Source organism: Manis pentadactyla, chromosome 11 (assembly GCF_030020395.1).
Source record: "Manis pentadactyla isolate mManPen7 chromosome 11, mManPen7.hap1, whole genome shotgun sequence".
NCBI classification, from domain to species: Eukaryota; Metazoa; Chordata; class Mammalia; order Pholidota; family Manidae; genus Manis; species Manis pentadactyla.
Genome location: NC_080029.1, coordinates 94,272,207 through 94,291,406, shown reverse-complemented (window position 1 = coordinate 94,291,406; position 19,200 = coordinate 94,272,207). Strand labels below are relative to the sequence as shown.

Here is a 19,200-nt window from a genome sequence, read left to right as displayed (position 1 = left end):
GGGGCAGAGGTTGTTATGTAAGTGAAAGGAGCCCCGCCTCCACAGCAATAGTCGAGTCCCGGGTCCAGATGCTCACACCTGGCGCAGGTCTGGCCTGAGCGGACTACTGCGCAGCTGGCATCAGAGGGGCCGGAGGAGGGTAAGGGTGCAGCTGGGGAGGCTGGGGATCGGCGGGGCTGGGGATGGGGTTGGAGCACAGGCAGCAGTGCAGGAGAAGATATTCCAAAGGGAAGAAGACTTCTGACCCGGATGGGGGCCCTAAACCAGAGTTTGGACCGGGGCTTGGGGCCTGATTTTCCCATCGCTCGTGTCTGTGCACAGACATTCACTGCGCGGTATGAGGGGCTTCAGGTCCGGGGCTCCCACTCACCAGTCACTTTTTCTTTCCTTTCTCCCAGGGGAAACAAACACTTTCTGGGAGGCTGGGAGTGCGGATTCACGGTTACAAGTGCGGATTCGGAAGCCCCGGGAGGCTGGAGGTAAAGTTCTGATTAGGACTGACAAGTCCCAGAAGAACCCCCGTGGGTTCTTGTGGTCAGCGTCAGTTCTTCGACGGGGTGGAGAGTGGGGACCAGCGTCAGTGCCTATCAGGTGTCCTGAAAGAGTCGCGTGTGGGTGCGGATCCTTGGTGATGCCTCTAAAAGCTTCCCTCCAGAAGTGGAAACAGCGGGCGCCTCATCCTCCTGTGCCAGCTGTTGGCGTGGGGCACACCAACTTCGGGTCCCTCACATACCACCTCCTTCCCGCCAGGCCGCGAGGTGAGCATGCTCCGCGCAAAGTCAGAAGCACTGGTGCTCCTGGGAGCTCTGCTGATTGTACGTCTGGATCCAGCGGGTAAGTATAAGGCTCCCCTAGCTTCGGGATGTCATCCAGTAACCCCTGGGATAGGGGAAGAAAGAAGTGCGGGCAAGAGACTCCCTGAGGCTGGGAGATGCGGTCAGATCGCTGCTCAGCTTAGCCGGGTGGGAAACTTTCCAGGCTGCCTCCACGCCATCCAGGTATCGCCAGTTGGGTCGCGTTGGGGGCGCTCGGAGAACCGGAGAAGAACTGGCCAAAGCCTTGGGGGTTCCCTAGAGGTCTCAGGAAGGCTAGCGCTGAGGGGGACCACACTCTGACCCGCAGGCGGCAGAGATGCATTCTCACTGTCCTGGGAAGTTCAGCGCTATGACGGCTGGTTCAACAACCTGAGGCACCACGAGCGTGGCGCTGCCGGTGAGTCCAGTGGCCGGGGTGGGGTGGGGGGAATGGCTAGTGGAGGGCAGGGGAGCGGGGGACCCGGCGCGGCGAAGGGGAAAGAGCGCCCCGCCAGCCACCCGCCTACCGGCGCAGCCACCGGCTGTGCACTCCCGCGGCCAGGAGACCGTGTAGAGAAGGGCTCTCGCCAGTGAGGGTGGGGGCGTTTGTGGGCCTGTTGGGAGCCGAGTGCTCTGATGGAGCCTGCTCCCTGCTTCCCGCAGGCGTCCGGTTACAGCGCCTCGTACCAGCAAACTACGCCGACGGCGTTTATCAGGCTCTGGGAGAGTCGCTGCTGCCCAACCCGCGCCGACTCAGCGATGCCGCCATGCGGGGCAGAGCCGGGCAGGCATCCCGCCGGAACCGCACAGTGCTGGGGGTCTTCTTTGGTGAGAGCAAAGTGGGAAAACATTGGGTTGACCAGGCGCTTACGTCAGCGCCTAGGAAAAGGGGCCCTGAGACCCCTGCGCAAGTCCACAGGGGACTGACCCGAGGCTTCCAGACATCCCATCCTCCGACCAAGCAGCATTTACAGCTTTTCTTCATCTCCGTGGGATTTGGGGGTGTCGATTCAGGTATATTTGTTCCCCTAATCTTTCTCTTACCCATTACTCCAAACCCAGGAGTGCCTCTGGTCCTCCATTACAGTTCTGAGGAACTGAGTCCCCTGCCACGGTTCTCCCCCCACCTGTGATTATAACCTCTTTCCCCATAGAGAGGAGGATACACAGTCTGTTGGGAGATGGAGACTAGCTTGGGAGAGCCCTTACATTAGCTATATTATTTTGATTCTTACAACAACGCTGTGAAGTGGGTGGGGAGGGTACTACTCACTTGGCAGGTCAGAAAAAAGCTGTAGAGCGGTGTTGTGCATTTCTCTTTTAACTTTTGAGAAACGGAGAAACTCCCTGACTAGGGGGAGTGGCGATTCTCACCACTTTGCACTCTGCGCGCACAGGCTACCACGTGCTCTCGGACCTGGTGAGCGTGGAGAGACCCGGCTGCCCACCCGAGTTCCTCAACATCCCCATCCCGCCCGGAGACCCTGTGTTCGATCCCGATCAGCGCGGGGACGTGGTGCTGCCCTTCCAGAGGAGCCGCTGGGATCCTAAGACCGGACAGAGCCCCAGCAACCCCCGGGACCTGGTGAGACCAGGCAGGAGGGCTGGACGTGAGGCAGGCGGGGTCCTGGGTTCGGAGCCTGGTAGGGTCAGGTGGAGGGAGGCTCCCACCCCCCACCCACGGACACCCGCCTGGCCCTGGCCATCCCTTACCCACCTCAGCTAGCCGCTCGCGGCTCACCCTCCTGGTGCCCCACAGACCAACGAGGTGACGGGCTGGCTGGACGGCAGCGCCATCTATGGCTCCTCGCACTCCTGGAGCGACGCGCTGCGGAGCTTCTCGGGGGGACAGCTGGCGTCGGGGCCCGACCCCGCCTTCCCCCGGGATGCACAGGACCCTCTGCTCATGTGGACCGCGCCCGACCCCGCCACCGGACAGCGCGGGCCCCAGGGGCTGTACGGTGAGGCCGCGGGGCCGGGCTAGCCGCGGGTTGGCGTGCAGCGCTCAGGGCGCGCCCAGGGCTCACCGGAGGGCGGGCTGGGGGCCAACGAGGGTGCGCTCCTCTTGGTCACACCGCCGCTCTTCTCCTCTCTGCGTGCCCGCGTGGCATGCAGCCTTCGGGGCAGAGCGAGGGAACCGCGAGCCTTTCCTGCAGGCGCTGGGCCTGCTCTGGTTCCGCTACCACAACCTGTGCGCACAGAGGCTGGCCCTCCAGCACCCGCACTGGGGGGACGAGGAGCTGTTCCAGCACGCGCGCAAGAGGGTCATCGCCACCTACCAGGTCAGTCGCACGCCGCTCCTGCCACGTCCTGTCCCTCCATCCTTGGACATCCCCCACCCAGAAACGCCCCTTCTCACAAGGGCACCCTTTCCCAGGGAGCTAACGTCCAGGACAAGCCCCTGAGCTCTACAAGACACTTTTTTTTTTTGGTATCATTAATCTACAATTACATGAGGAACATTATGTTTACTAGACTCCCCCCATCACCAAGTCCCGCCCACATACCCCATTGCAGTCACTGTCCATCAGCATAGTAAGACGCTATAGAATCACTACTTGTCTGCTCTGTGTTGTACAGCCCTCCCCGTGCCCCCCCTTACATTATGTCTGCTAATAGTAATGCCCCCTTTTTTTCTACAAGACACTTTGCTTGTGATTATTTAGTGCTCCCCTTGTGACTTGTGGGGGACTGGCCTCCACAGGTCCCCTGTATGAGTTGCCTCTCCCTGACTGTCCCTGCCTGGTCCTCATCTCCCACCCAAGCCTTCCTTGATCTCAGATCCCTCCCAGCCCCACAGCTCCAGCTCTGGCCTTTCATTTCCCCTCTTGACCTTTAGAACATTGTCCTTTATGAGTGGCTGCCCAGCTTCCTGCAGAAAACACCCCCAGAATATAAAGGTGAGGGAGTTGGGGACATCTGGGCTGATGGGGTTATGGGCAGGATCCATGCAGGAAAAACAGATGGGTGCATGTGGTGGGAGGATGTGAGAAAAGGAGCCTGTTTCTCTTCTTACCCGTTGGACAGGGTACCGCTCTTTCCTGGATCCCAGCATCTCTCCAGAGTTCCTGGTGGCATCTGAGCAGTTCTTCTCCACCATGGTGCCTCCTGGTGTCTACATGAGGTGAGGAGGGTGCTGGCAGCAGGAGAGGCACAGCACACTGGCAGAGGTGGCAAATATTGGCCTTGGGGGCCTCTTATACAGCTCCACAATTTCACGGGGGAAGAGAAGCAGAACAGGGCACCCTGAAATAGAACTCTAGGGTAAGAGGTTCAGTCTTAACAAGCTGCTCCTAATGGCTGAACTTCAGTTGCTGAGAACAGGATTTGCCCAGCAGCTGGGTCACTCTCTTCCCTCCTTCCCTTCCCACCCTGGGTGGACAATGAGCAAATTCACACATATTACTAAATCCCTGATATGTTCAAGAAAGTTCAGGGGCCTCTCCTCCATACTAGCCAAAACCCTCTGAGTCCTTCATTGCACAGAACCCCATCTCAGCTACCTCCTTGAATTTTCTTATCACATCCTTGATTCCCCATTTCAGAAATGCCAGCTGTCATTTCCAGGTGGTCCTGAATAAGGATTCCAGCAGCTCCCCAGCCCTAAGAGTCTGCAACAGCTACTGGATTCGGGAGGTCAGTCTGGGATCAGGGTCAGGGGTAGGTGGGCTGGGATCAGTCTTGTCACACAGGCAGGGAAAAGCAAAGATTTCAGTTTTGGGGTGTTGCTGCTCCAGGGTTGGGGGAGGTGACAGGTAGAATGATCAGAAAATTATCTGGGGACAACAGCTCAAGAGAGTCTAGGACTGGCCAGGGACACTTCGTCCTGAGGAGCTGCAGTGGTCCAGGGTAAGAGGGACCAGACTCAAGAGCCTACCTTAACTGTGTTGTTTACTTCCAGAACCCCAATCTGAACAGTGCCCAGGCGGTGAATCATCTGCTGCTGGGAATGGCCTCCCAGATTGCAGAGCTGGAGGACAGAATAGTGGTTGAAGATCTGAGGGGTGAGCTCTGGAGTTAGAGGGGTTGAGGGCCCAGAGGTCAGGGGGCCCTTCTGGGTTAAGCAGTAGGCAGACCCAGGGTACCTGCAATGCAGGAACACAGACACACACTGCATGGAGCCCCTAGAAGAAAATACGCTTGAACTTCTTTTCTTGGCTCAATTTTATTGTTGCTTTTATTCTAAATTACCTGTGTCTGAGTATGTGGGGAGAGAGGTGGCACCACAATCTCTTTGGTGCTTAGGTCTGTGAGGGTTTTCACCCAGCCCTGTCTTTAGGTTGGGGAGGGGAAGGATGAGGAGTTCACTGCAGGTGACCATAACAGTCTTGAGTCTTAGGGGAAGAGTCTTGCCAGAAAAATTGTCCTTGATCACATTTGGTGACATTGCCCCCACACCAAAGCAACGTCAATATGGGCACAAATCACATGTTGAGGAGTGCTGGGGGTGGGTAGTGCCAACAGCCCGATTCAAGGCTGCTGGATAAAGAAGGGTTGGGAAGACTGAGTCTATGACCTGGTCTCTCCTCCTCAGATTACTGGCCTGGCCCCGGCAAGTTCCCCCGCACAGACTATGTGGCCAGCAGCATCCAACGTGGCCGAGACATGGGGCTGCCTAGTTATAGCCAAGTCCTGCTGGCCTTGGGGTTCGAGACCCCGAGGAACTGGAGTCACATCAACCCCAGTGTGGACCCCCAGGTCAGGAATAGTAATGATAATAATAGCTGCTAAATTTTTCTTCTGGCATAACTACGTAACTATTCCAAGTCTTTTACATATATAACTCACTTAATCTGTGTCAAGAACATCAGAGGCTAGATACTATCATTATCTCCATTTTACCAATAACACAAGTCAGTCAGTCATAGAGGCAGGATTTAAATTCAGCCATCCAATTCTAGACTAAGTTTTCACCACTACACTGTGCAATTCCGCAGGGTGGCCCCTATACTGGGTTCTGTTGTCCTATTTCTGCAAGGTCCCTCCCCATAAGCTGGATGACCCTGAAGCTGCTAATCACTTGGGCCAGGCAGTCTAGGTAGCAATGGTCACAAGATATGCTTCTCAGGCAGCTAGCCGTGGTTTCACCAAGGGCAGAGACACACTGGTCCTCCCAACAGACTTGCCGCCACCCGAGGGGGCTGCCAAGAAATAGGAGACTCCCTCAGGCTGAGCAGCCAGCCAGGCAGCTGATGGGGTCCAGTGTTTGAGGGTTCGGGCAACAGCGGCTGCTCTCCCCAAGACACACACACATGCACACACACGCCTTACCTCCTGTGGTGCCCCAGGTGCTGGAGGCCACAGCTGCCCTGTACAGCCAGGACCTGTCCCGGCTGGAGCTGCTCCCCGGGGGCCTCCTGGAGAGCCATGGGGACCCTGGGCCCCTCTTCAGCACCATTGTCCTCGACCAGTTTGTGCGGCTGCGGGATGGCGACCGCTACTGGTTTGAGAACACTGGGAATGGGTAAGGCCTGCTGGGCCCCTGCCTCAGACTCCATGTTGGCCTGGACCCCAGACCCTCCCCCATAAATAGCCCCCAGGGGCCCTTGATTCCAGCTGGCTCCACTCCCTCCACAGTCCCTCTGGGTCTCTTTCCTCATCTGAGTCCCTGAACCTGATGCTGCTGGAGGTCTTCATCCCCTTCCCATCCCAATAATTTCTTTAACTTAGGCTGTTCTCTATGGAGGAAATTTCAGAAATCAGAAACACCACTCTGTGGGATGTGCTGGTGGCTGTCACCAATGTGGACCCCAGTGCCTTGCAGCCCAATGTCTTTTTCTGGCATGAAGGTGGGTGGGGTGGGAGCACACAAGCCATGGCAGCCAGAGGGAGGACTAAGGTTGGGGGGAATGGCGTGGTGCTGTCCAGGGAGCCAGGCACCAGGCAGCCCCTGCTGTGTCAGGCTGGGAGGCCTGCATTAGGCTGCCTCCCCCAGCAGGACTGAACTGGCTTGCAGGTTGCACCCTGGTGTCAAGCTGGAATGCATGCTGAGAGACAGGCTATGGAAGGGGCCTTTCTGGGGGCCAAGTTCCAGGGAGGTGGGCCTAGAAGGGAGGAGGGCACCTAGTCATTTACTGAGAGAGAGGAGGGATGCTTAGCCAAGGAGTGTGTTCCTCAGGCTTCTGGGTCTTCTGTGCTCTCCCTCAGGTGCACCCTGCCCTCAGCCCCAGCAGCTCACAGCCAAAGGCTTGCCTCCCTGTGTGCTCCTGACTGAGTCTGACTACTTTGAGGGCAGTGGTCCTGGTTTTGGCATCACCATCGTAGTTCTCTGCTGCCTTCCTTTAGGTGAGCCCTTCACCCCTTGCCAATCTCTGTTCTCTGGGCTCCCTGCCAGGACTGTCCCTGTTCCTCCTTACAGGCTGGTCTGGAGGACTAGCTCCTTGGTAGAGTTGAACCAGACTCAGGGGGCCTTGCGAAGGGAGGGGGAGCAGCCAAAGCCTCAGTGAAGCTGCAGGCAAGGGGTCCCCTCCCACTCCTTCTGACCCTCTCCAGTCAGTCTGCTTGTCTCTGGGGTGGTGGCCTATTTCCGGGGCCGAGAGCGCAAGAAGCTACAAAAGAAAGGCAAGGAGAGTGTGAAGAAAGAGCCAGCCAAAGATGCAGTGCCGGGTGAGATGGGGCTGAAGGGAGGGAGGAGAGGGAGAGGAGGGAGCGGGAGGGCGGAGGGACAGACAGAAGGGGGAGGAGGGCAGACGGAGGGCCCTGGCGGAAAGAACCAGGTTACAGACACACGGAGAAAGCCAGGCTTTGGGGTGTCTGCTCAGGCTGGCTGAGTGGACCTGGCCCAAGGGCAGGGGCCTGCACACCGCTGCGTGACCAGTCTCCCCAATCATCCCTCCTGCAGCAATGGAGTGGCTGGGCCCCAAACAGAGGAGTTACCCCATCGCCATCCAGCTGCTCCCAGACAGGCGTCTGCAGGTCCTAGACAGGTGTCTCTCAGTGCTCCGCACTGTCCAGCTGCGGCCGCCACAGCAGGTCAGCCTCATCCTGTCCAACAACCGTGGAAGCCATGCCCTGCTGCTCAAGATCCCCAAGGAGTATGACCTGGTACGGCCCATCCCCACTAGCCCACCAGGAACACCTCACACATCTGCCCTTGTAGCGAGTCCCCTCAGGTCACACTGTCCTCAGCTGCAGTGCTCACCTGCGAAGGCTGAGACTGGGGAGAGGCACTCCTCTCAGAGGTTCCCAGACTCAACCTGACCCTCCCTCCAACCCCCTTAGGCCAGTAGCTTGGCTCCACCCTGGATGAACAACTGGGGCAGCTTTTCTCTCCTTCCCCAACCCAAGGCCCTTTGAGGAAAGGCTGAACCAGAAGCTTGAGCTCTGAGCCTTAGCACAGGCTTCCTCCCACCCAGGTGCTGCTGTTTAAGTTCCAAGAGGAGCGGGATGCCTTCGTGCAGCAGCTGCAGGGCTTCTGTGAGTGCTGGGCTCTGGGCCTCAGTGTGGCTAAGGTGGATGCGAAGGAGCTGTTCAGGAAGGCCGTGACAAAGCAGCAGCGGGGCCGCATCCTGGAGGTCTTCTTCAGACACCTTTTTGCTCAGGTGCCATGGCCGTGCCTTCTGGAGGTGGGACCAGCCCAGGGGTTGGAGGGAACCTGGGCCCTGTGTGGGATGAATAAGCTTGCACTCTGTGGACTGGACACAGGCAGCCCTGGTGGAATCCTGGCCTTGTCACTCACTAGCTGCACGCTCTTAAGCAAGGCACGCATCTGTGCCCTGCACCTGTTTGCTTGTCTGTAGAACAGTGATTAAGATAGGATCCATCCCATTGGGCTGTTGTGAGGACTCATGAGATAGTCCACATCAGTTGTTCTCAGAGTTTGGTCCCTGGACCAGCAGCAGCCTCACCTGGGCATTTGTTAGAAATGCAGATTCTCAGTGCACCTCCCAACCCAGATCTAGTGATTCTGGAACTCAGGGGTTGGGGGCTGCAAGCCCTCCAGGGGATTCTGATACATTGTAAAGTCTGAGAAACACTGTTCTATGTACAGTGTTTAGCCCTAGTGCTTGGTACATACAGACATTTAATAAATGTTAGTTATATTTATATGACTTTTAAATCTTGCACAATGGGCAGATACAAAATCAGGGACATGCAGCCCTTTCTGAACTGACAAGAGGACATAACCCTAGCCCCTTCTTGCCTGTCCACCCATGTCTACTTCATCTTCTGTCCCCAGTGTAGGCTCTCTCATTTTGCCTTCCCAAACTTTGCCCCTTCCTGCTCCCACCTCTCATTCCCTACAAACCTACACAGTTCCTACTGTATAAAGCTCCTGGTTCTTGGGTCCAGGGAGAAAATGCAGCAGCTGCTTGAGATTAGAGCCACCGCCTCTGCAGGAGAGCAGAGGCCCAAGTCAGAAGTATATCTTAGAGCCAGAAATGGCCACCAGGGCTTACCCTTTCTGAGCTGGACTTTGGGGAGATGTGAGGAGTCATTGAACTGCTTCCAGCCCAGGCCTCACCTCCTTCTCTCCTCCCCGTGTCGGTGCCCAAGAGCAGGTGCTGGACATCGGCCAGGCGGACGCAGGAACCCTGCCCCTGGACTCGTCACAGAAGGTGCGGGAGGCCCTGATGTGTGAGCTGAGCAGAGCCGAGTTTGCTGAGTCTCTAGGCCTCAAGCCCCAGGACATGTTTGTGGAGTCCATGTTCTCTCTGGCTGACAAAGACGGCAATGGCTACCTGTCCTTCCGGGAGTTCCTGGACATCCTGGTGGTCTTCATGAAAGGTGGGCGGAGGGGATGATGGACCATCCCAGGAATCAGGAGTCTTTCAGAAGAGAGGTGACCTGCCTCCCTCTTTCTCTGCCCAGGCTCCCCAGAGGATAAGTCCCGCCTGATGTTCACCATGTATGATCTTGATGCAAATGGCTTCCTCTCTAAGGACGAGTTCTTCACTATGCTGCGGTATGGGGTGGGCCCTTCCTGTCCTGAGACTTCCTGGGGAGTTAAACAGGAAAGTAAGTCAGGTGAGAGGAGGGCGGCCTAGATACTGTGTCCGAGACTCTCACAGCATTCAGCTTCAGAAATTTATCTGGCCAGGACCCTGCCTCCAGGAGAGTCTGTATCTGCACTGTGAGCACCAGCCAGAATACTCTCCCTCCCTAATTGAAAAAAGCGAAACGAAAAACACCACCACCAATATGACCAATAACAAAAGTGCACGAACCCCTCTTGGATGCCTTTGGACGTTTGTTAAGTTCTCGTCCAGCATGCCTAACGCTGTGCTTCACACAGTGAGATAATGGATGGAGGATGGAGAACCTTGCTTGCTCTTCCAATGTTAATCACCATGACAGACAGGAGGAGAAACATGGAACATTCCTCTATCTAACCCTTGCCTCTTCCTGCTTCTTAAGCCTTACTGGTTGTGGTGTGCCAATAAAGACCAGTTTTGAGCTCATAGACTTCTTATTCCTGAAGACACTACTCCAGTAATAGAGTCCCCTTCAGCTCTGTAAGGACAGGGTTCACCTCTCTCTGATTCCTGCTGAATCCACCTTCTACTCCCCATGACTGGCACATAGCAAGCATTCCGTACATAGTTAACTGAATCAGAGAAATAAAGGAGGAAATGAGTAAATAGAATGCATAAAACAGCCCAGAATCTTTTCACTTTTCTACCTCTTTAGGCCCTCCCAATGCTCTTAGCACTCCTTTTAACTGCCACATCACTCCTACAGTCTAGAAACCACAACTGGACATGGGTTCTAGAAGGGCTAGAAAGATGCTAACTGCATCCATAGCTCTCTGGGTGTGCCATGGCAGGCCAACCAGGGCAGGTGCAAGGGAATCTAAGAGAGGGTCCCTGTTCCCAAGGGCTGAGGTCCCAGCTGCTCACCATATACTCGGTGTGAATTTTGCTCAGTCTCACTGGGATGATAGTTTTTTTAAATGTGGCAGCTCTTGCTATGCCACATGCACAGAGATCTTTTTCTGCTGGACTCATGCAACCTTGCATGGTTTATTTATTTTTGTCTCAAAGCACAGCCTAAGAGAAGTGTATGGCCACTGCAACTGCCACTGTAGGTGCTGTCAGATGGGGTCCCTCCTGTTCCTGCCCTGGGGTGTTGACACAAGGAAGCAACAGCCATAGAAGCTACAGTTTCCTTCCCTCCCCTGCCCCAGCCTCCCATTGGACTGGGAAAGGGGGAGCCCCGCAGTGATGGGGGGGTCTCAGTATGAAAGCTTGGGGAGGGAGCCTGCCACCTGAGGGTCATGGCAGGCCTGGACCCTTCTCTACACCAAGCCGACCTTCACCCCAGCTGTCGGTGCCCCTCTGTTTGAGGGTTGCTCTCTCTAAGTGGGCAAGGTTACTTTCAATTTTGTTCAGCTTTTTGAGCCCGAGGCCACCCCACCCAGTTTAGAGTGAGCTGCAAGCTGGATGAGCGCCTTCTCTGTGCCATTTCCTGGGTCACTAGTAACCACATATAATCCACGGCCCATCCCACCCTGCACCTGACTGAACCTGACTTCCCTGGGTGACAGGCTGCCCTGTCTCTGGTCCTCCCCCAGGTCCTTCATCGAGATCTCCAACAATTGCCTGTCCAAGGCCCAGCTGGCTGAGGTGGTTGAGTCCATGTTCCGGGAGTCAGGCTTCCAGAATAAGGAGGAGCTGACGTGGGAGGACTTCCACTTCATGCTGCGGGACCATGACAGCGAGCTCCGCTGCACTCAGCTCTGTGTCAAAGGTGAGGGTGGAGGCTAGTGAGTATATAAGGCACAGTTGGAGTCAGGAGGGGTGCGTCTTCAAAATGAGAGTCCCTGGTGGACAGGCCCCAGGTCTTACTTCCCTCTTAGTCTTTGATGAATAGCATGAACTAGGCATGTGGAATCAAGGGTGTCACACACAGCTGTGCAATTTGTGCACTGCACAAAGATGCCCACTGAGGGGCCAAGGGGCAGCTGAAATCCAGCTTGCATGCTGCCGACCAAGCTGTGTACATTGGTCTGGGGTATATCTCGTCAGAGGAAGAGGCACTATTTTCTTTTCACAAAGGATCTGTAACAGCACTGCATCCACCTGGAGGGGGTCCACTTTACATTGCACATCTTGTCTAGCAGTGGCTGCCCTGTGTGCAGTGGGTGCTCAGTGTGGGCAATGAGGCAACAAGGCTTGGGCAAGAGATGAGGACATGACCAAGGCACTGGCATGTGTTGTGGCAGCCTTCCCAGAAGGGGAAGGGACAGTTTCCCACCCTACTACCCTGGGGGGAAGCCTGTCCAGCCTCTTGTTCTTCTCTCCAGGTATTGGAGACATCTTTAAACCAAACACCAGTGGTCGAGTTTCATTCATCACTCGGACTCCTGGGGAAAGGTGAGCAGGAATGGGGTATTGGGAGATCCCCTGCAGAGAAATGAAGGAAGTAGGGCTGGCTGAATCAGTACCTGGAGCAAAACCTTTGACCTTAGACAGTAGCCCTTAGCATATGATCAGCCCTGGTCCAAATTCCAGCTGCCCCCCACACCCCATGCTGCCTAGAAGCCTGGCTCTCTTCCTGCTACTCCAGAACTGAATCATTCTACAAAAGAGATGATCAGATTGTATTAATTCATTCTGCCTTGCCTCCTGCCTGGCTTCTCTCTGACCAGTTTTATGGGCAGGTTCTGTGGGCAGGGAAGGGTCCCAGGACCCACCCCCTCCCCTAAGCTCTGACCTGGTGGTTTTTCCCCTGGATTTAAAGACAAGGGAAGACTGAGTCCCATTTTCCATTTCTCAGCACCTCTCCCCAGAGAGTGGGGCTCCCTGCCTCAGAAGCCCCAGAGACGGGAGGTCCTGGGCTGAAGAAGAGATTTGGCAAAAAGTGAGTGATTCTCAGATCCCTGGGCCCAAGGAGACATGGGGAAAGGTCTCAAGGCTGTGCTCACACCTCCTTGACCCACAAGGGACTATCCTGAATCTTATTTCGTGCATCTTTGACCTGATTAGTGATCCATAGAGTCAAATGACTTTTTGAACTTTTCCAACCTCTGCACCCCAGTCTTCAGAGCTGGTGCTCAGATGTAACACCAAGATGGTGGTAAGGGTCTCCTGGCTCCTTCCTGCTTTGGACCCAGCCGTGAGGCCTGTGCAGCAATCAGGGAGAGGGAAGGACAGAATAGAAAAGAGGAAGTAGAGGTGGAGTAGTGGGGAGGCAGAAGTGTGGGTGGATTCGGCAAATAAAGATGAGAGGTAAAGGTTTGAGGGGTGGGAGTCCACCTCCAAAATGCCTTTCCCTTTATCAGTTCTGGTGCATCCTGACTCCTGCCAGGTCACCAGTCCCCTTCATGGGGTTAGGGTACTCCAGCCTCAAGGCCGCCTGCCTCCCTTTGCTGTAGGGCAGTGGTGGCCCCTCCCCGACTGTACACAGAGGCGCTACAGGAGAAGATGCAGCGGGGCCTCCTGGCCCAGAAGCTGCAGCATTACAAGCGCTTCATGGAGAACTACGTGCGGCACGTCATGTGCATCTCAATCTTCTCAGCCATCTGTGTCGGCCTGTTTGCAGAGCGTGCCTATTGTAAGAGCTCCAGGAGGGCGCAGGAAGGGCCACATGGAGGGCCCTCCTCTTGCCCTTCCTGCTCCTCAGCATCTGCATGGGGGAGCCCAGGGCTCTAGCCTGGGTCCAGGACCCCGGGCCCTGTGCTGTGCTGATCCACCCCCACTCTGTCCCCAGACTATACCTTTGTCTCGCCACCCTCCGGCATTTCAGAGACCACCCAGGTGGGCATCGTCCTGTCTCGGGGCACAGCTGCCAGCGTCTCCTTCATGTTCTCCTACATCCTGCTCACCATGTGCCGCAACCTCATCACCTTCCTGCGAGAGACCTTCCTCCACCGCTACGTGCCCTTCGACGCCGCGGTGGACTTCCATCGCTGGATCGCCATGGCTGCTGTGGTTCTGGCTAGTATGTGGCTCCTGGGCACCCTCCCCATGGCCGCAACCCCTGCATCTGGCTTTGGGGGAGACAGTGAGGAGAGTGGAGCTGTTTATACTCCCATCTCTCTTCCCCTTGCCTCCTCCTCCCTTCAGGATCAGAGGTACATGCCCCCGGTGGAGTCTCAAACAGAGTCTGTCTCTTTCAGTTTTGCATAGTGCTGGCCACGTGGTCAATGTCTACATCTTCTCAGTCAGCCCCCTCAGCCTGCTGGCCTGCATCTTCCCCACCGTCTTTGTGAATGATGGGTCAGTTCTGGGAGCGTCCCCCTTGGGACACCTGGGGAAGGCCTAAGGTTATAATAGAAAAGAAATAGATGCCCTAGACACTCCACTCTCACTGAGAGCAAGAAGCTATCCCCCTTGGGGGAAGCTGAGAGGTGACTTCCTTGTGTAAGGAGGAAAACTGGCCATGATTGGCCCGGAAAGGTGTTTGGGAGATGAAGCTGGAGACTCTTTCCCACATGAATCTGACACACAGCTTGCCATCTCAGCCTATATCCACACACACAGGACAAACGTTACGGAGCATGTCTTTTGCACCCATCCAGATGCAGAGAGGAGGGATGCCAAGACACATGCAATCATTCAGCTAATACTCATGGGGCATTTACGGTGTGTCTGACATTGTTTGAGCACAGGGATAGAACAGTAAACAAAACACATGCCCCTGCCCTCACAGAACTTAGAGAATACACACTAAGCACTCAAGGAAGAAAAGAGCAGCTATAGGATAACACAGGAGAAAGACTTACCCTGAGAGCAGAGGGTAGAAATGCAGGGGACTGGGTGCCATGTTCCTTGGAAGGATTCATGGCCATGTGGGTGGAGGCCCAGTAACCTCAGCAGTCAGGGCTGGCAGGAACAGAATCACACTGTGATGGTGGTGGAGTCCTCTGCCCCAGCCAGAGGCTCCATGCGTCTTTGCCCCACAGGTCCAAGCTTCCCCAAAATTTCTACTGGTGGTTCTTCCAGACAGTCCCAGGTAGGGTGTGGGGCTGCGTGTGGGGCGTGGGGATTCTGTCTGAGAGGTTCTGCTTTTGTCTTCATCTTCCCATCAATACATACTTGTCTGTGGTGGTCATAGTTTCCCTTTCTGGCCTCCAGGATAAGCCCCAGCTGCAGCCCCTTCAGGCAAGCTGTTCTGGAGGCCAGGGAGGTCAGGAAGGAGGGCAGAATGGGGGGAATGCTCTGTTGTAGTCTCAGCCCAGGCTGAAGTCCTGAGACCCTTCCCTGACCCCCATCTCCCCTGCCCCAGGTATGACAGGGGTGCTCCTGCTCCTGGTCCTGGCCATCATGTACGTCTTTGCCTCCCACCACTTCCGGCGCCGCAGCTTCCGGGGTTTCTGGCTGACCCACCACCTCTACATCCTGCTCTATGTGCTGGTGAGGGACTTGTCTGGGCAGGGCCAGGCCATGGGCCAGGGATGAGCACTCATGGTGGAGGGAGGGAGCACACGGAATTGGACCAAAGATCTCAGATCTGAGACCCCAGTCTCTGAAAGCCTATGCCAGCCCCATCCACCCCACCAGGCCCAGGGCCCCGGCAGAAAGTATCTGTACAAGGGGGGGTGTTCTCAGGAAGGGGGCCTGGCTGGGTCTGAGCTGTACCCATCGCTCCATCCAGCTCATCATCCACGGCAGCTTCGCCCTGATCCAGCTGCCCCGTTTCCACATCTTCTTCCTGGTGCCGGCACTGATCTATGTGGGGGACAAGCTGGTGAGCCTGAGCCGGAAGAAGGTGGAGATCAGCGTGGTGAAGGCGGAGCTGCTGCCATCAGGTGCCAACCCCAGGGGCTGCCAGGGACCAGCCTGGTGGTCCTGGGGAAGCTGACAGGGCAGGGGCAGGGACTGGGCTCATCACTTCCTGGCCTGGACCAGTGGAGTTGGCAGGGGCCTTGGCGTGGCAGGGACAAGGGAGCTGGTAAAGCAGCTCTTTGCCAGGGGACCCATGCATCTCCCACAACACAGAGAGGAGCTCAGGCCAGACTGCCCCCTGCCCTGCTGCCTACTGGCCTCAGCCCTGCCCAGCCCCTCCTCAGGGTGGTCGTGACCCTAGAGCAGTAAGGCCTTCTGATGGGGGGCGGCCTCCTCTGTCATCACCCAGAAGCAGAGCTGAGACTGCAGGTGGGGGTGTTCTCTGGAGGCCACACTGGTGCTGGGGACATGACAGCAGCCTCCTGCCCACCTTCCTTCCACAGGAGTGACCCACCTACGGTTCCAGCGGCCCCAAGGCTTTGAGTACAAGTCAGGACAGTGGGTGCGGATTGCCTGCCTGGCTCTGGGGACCACTGAGTACCACCCCTTCACACTGACTTCTGCACCCCATGAGGACACACTCAGCCTGCACATCCGGGCAGCAGGGCCCTGGACCACTCGCCTCAGAGAGACCTACTCACCCCCGACGGGTGATGGCTGTGTCAGATACCCAAAGGTGCCCATCACAGAGAACCACTTTTGGGGCTCTGGTATTGGCAGAGGGTCCCCACCCTTCCCCACCCTGAGACTAGAAGCTCCGGCCACCCAAGGCCAGGCTGGGAGCACTAGGGTGCCTCAGAAGAGGCTAGGATGTTCCCATATCCTTCTTCTCCCCGTTTTCAAGCCTCAGAGAAGGGGCAGGGCCAGGCACAGGTCCATCTCATCTCCCCATTCTTTTGGCAGCTGTACCTTGATGGACCATTTGGAGAGGGCCACCAGGAGTGGCATAAGTTTGAGGTGTCAGTGCTGGTGGGAGGGGGCATTGGGGTCACCCCTTTTGCCTCCATCCTCAAAGACCTGGTCTTCAAGTCATCCTTGGGCAGCCAAATGCTCTGTAAAAAGGTGAGTGTCTCTCTCCCATGCTTTGAAGGAATGGGGACAGAAGGCCTGACTGTGTTCTTGCTCACAGCAGAATAGCAGAGAAAAAGCCTTTGGCTCCTAGGCACTGAGTCTGCTGGGACCATACATAGCCTATTATTCAGATGCCCAGCATTTGAGGGAGGGTAGGAGGTATAGCCAGAAGGGCCTCTGCTTGATCTGTTAGTAGAAGCCTTGGATCAGACTTAGGGAGCCTGCCGGAGGTTTGGTGTCTGGGTGTGGTATTGGGCTTCCCAGCCTCTAGGTGAAGGCATTTAGGGTGGAGGAACCTTGAGCTGAGTGAGTCCTAGCTCCAGCCATGTGTCCCCAGATCTACTTCATCTGGGTGACACGGACCCAGCGGCAGTTCGAGTGGCTGGCTGATATCATCCGGGAGGTGGAGGAGAATGACCACCAGGACCTCGTGACCGTGCACATCTACATCACTCAGCTGGCTGAGAAGTTTGACCTCAGGACCACCATGCTGGTACGTCAGGGCTGGCCAGGCACGGTGGGTGGGCCGCCGTTGGGACTGAGCTGAGGCTGGCTCTGCCTGGCTGTGACCTTCCTCCTCTGCTCTGCCACCACCCTCATCCAGTACATCTGTGAGCGGCACTTCCAGAAGGTGCTGAACCGGAGTCTGTTCACGGGCCTGCGCTCCACCACCCACTTTGGCCGCCCGCCCTTTGAGCCCTTCTTCAACTCCCTGCGGGAGGTCCACCCACAGGTCAGCCCCCACCCATCCCAGACTCTGGCCTTCCCCTGCCAGGGCATCCTGGCTCTCAAGCACCCCACAGTTCTATCCTGAGTGGAGAACCACATCCTCCCAGCCCAGGATGGCGTCATGAATGGGAGGAAAGCTTCAAACCCTGTCCCTGCCACCCCCAGTCCAAGCCTCCTCCAAAGAGACCGGGACTGATACCCCTAGTCATCCCAGGCAAGCTGGAGAAGCAGCTTCCTCCAGGGGAGTGAGTGTCTCCCGCCTGCAGGCCTCTCTTCTCTGAACCCCTCCCCCCACCCCCACTTGACAGGTGAGAAAGATCGGGGTGTTTAGCTGTGGCCCTCCAGGCATGACTGAGAATGTGGAGAAGGCCTGTCAGCTCATCAACAGGCAGGACCAGGCCCACTTCGTGCACCACTATGAGAACTTCTGAGCCCACCTTCCCTGGTTCCTCCTTCCCCACTGTAGACCAGCCCTGCAGCAGCTTCTCTGCCAGAACCCACTTCAGCCCTCAGCTGGGAAGCTGGGAAGAGCTTCTCGCTCATTGTCCCATCTGTCCTCTGCTCTGAGAAGGTTCAGAAGAGCCCTCCAGCTCAAGCCACACTGCGTTGTGGCAAGCAGAGTTGGGGAGGGACAGCCTTTGCCTTGAGTCAACTGTGGGGATACAGTTCTGTTTGATAGGTCCACAGAATTGATGTTTTGCTTTGCTATTTTCTTGGCCTAGGCCTTTGAGGGAGGATAGGGTGGGGATACCTGATGTGAAAAGAGGGCTGAGTGACAATCTCCTCTGAGCCCAGCTCAGAGGCTGTGATGCTGAGAGCTTGGACAGCCCCACTGCCTCAATTCAGTCTCCTAGGCCTTTTCCCTCCATCTCCAGCCCACACCCCTTCCTGCCCCTAGAGGATCAGGAACCCTGAGGAGGAATAACCAAAGAACAAAGATGCCTCCCCAACCCTGATGTTCTGAGTCTCAGACAGCAATGCCGCTGCACTGACCTCTTGGTGGCCCCTGGAGCTTCCCCTGGGCTGTGGGACCGAGGGAGTGCGGCCTGTCTGCCAGACTCTAAAGCCCCCTCTCAGTGCCTCACTTCCACAGGAGCTGGGGGGCCAGCTGTCCTGGTTGGCCCAGGATGCTCTACATTTCAGCGCAGGAAGTCTCTTGTCCTAGGAAGCCCCCCAGTCCTAGTCACATCAGAACAGTAGGTCACCTTCTGCAGGAGCCAGCCTGGGACATCCCCTCCACACTTTGCTTTTAAAGACACTTCTTTTTCCTTCTTCAACTGGCTCTTTTCTAAAACGCTGAGCTTTAAATTTTTTAAAATTTAGGTATAATTCACATATGGCAAAGTGAATAAATCTTAAAGTTACCATGTGCATGTGTTGTTACTACCCAAGACAAGATATAGAATGTTTCCCTCACTGCAGAAACTTCCTTTGTACCCCTTCCTGTCAGTCTCCCCAAGGGCGGGGAAGCAACCATTCTGATGTGATTCTTACCGCTCCAGATAAGCTTTGGTCATACTGAATGCACTCTTGCTTTTTTCACTCCATACAATGTCTTTGTGATCCATCCAAGTTGTTGTGTGGGTCAGCAGTTAATTCTTTTTCATTGCTGAGTCATATTCCATTGTACAAATGTACCAGTTTGTTTATCCATCTTCTGTGGATGGACATTTGGGTTGTTTCTAGTTTTCGAAAATTTGAATAAAGCTGCTATGAACATTTTTTTACCTGTCTTTTGGTGGATGTAACGTATTCATTCCTCTTGGGTATATGTCTAGGAGAGGAATTGCTAGGTCATGGAGTTCTCCAGACAGCAGGACTTGTGGCAGGGAGAGTTGCAGGCCATCTCCACATCCCTGCTCCAGGCCCTCTCCTCGGTGGTCCTACCCTCTTCTGACAGGCCAAATGCTTTGACTCCCAATACTCTGCACCAAAGG

General features: G+C 56.0%; 1 protein-coding gene across 5 annotated transcripts; it reads left to right on the top strand.

Moving 5' to 3' along the window:
- The first annotated feature begins 27 nt into the window (after nucleotides 1-27).
- On the top strand, nucleotides 28-18,049 carry LOC118922525 (dual oxidase 2). Of its 5 annotated transcripts, none has more exons than XM_057488774.1 (35): nucleotides 28-139; nucleotides 399-479; nucleotides 751-834; nucleotides 1,123-1,212; nucleotides 1,458-1,622; nucleotides 2,192-2,379; nucleotides 2,554-2,755; nucleotides 2,910-3,076; nucleotides 3,634-3,694; nucleotides 3,822-3,918; nucleotides 4,340-4,430; nucleotides 4,696-4,798; nucleotides 5,329-5,492; nucleotides 6,083-6,258; nucleotides 6,465-6,583; nucleotides 6,942-7,079; nucleotides 7,287-7,400; nucleotides 7,636-7,766; nucleotides 8,150-8,335; nucleotides 9,296-9,521; nucleotides 9,606-9,699; nucleotides 11,308-11,483; nucleotides 12,040-12,109; nucleotides 12,513-12,596; nucleotides 13,111-13,289; nucleotides 13,446-13,676; nucleotides 13,855-13,954; nucleotides 14,641-14,690; nucleotides 14,964-15,091; nucleotides 15,333-15,486; nucleotides 15,907-16,139; nucleotides 16,367-16,525; nucleotides 16,872-17,027; nucleotides 17,139-17,267; nucleotides 17,572-18,049. In XM_057488774.1, exons 3-35 carry the CDS (start codon nucleotides 765-767, stop codon nucleotides 17,692-17,694), a joined length of 4,554 nt encoding a protein of 1,517 aa, XP_057344757.1. In that variant the 5' UTR covers nucleotides 28-139; nucleotides 399-479; nucleotides 751-764; the 3' UTR covers nucleotides 17,695-18,049. The 5 variants fall into 5 exon arrangements, with proteins under 5 accessions (XP_057344757.1, XP_036761292.2, XP_057344759.1 ...); XM_036905397.2 differs by having other exon boundaries at nucleotides 7,636-7,838; nucleotides 17,572-18,048; XM_057488776.1 differs by lacking the exon at nucleotides 7,287-7,400 and having other exon boundaries at nucleotides 7,636-7,838; nucleotides 17,572-18,048.
- Nucleotides 18,050-19,200: the final 1,151 nt, after the last annotated feature.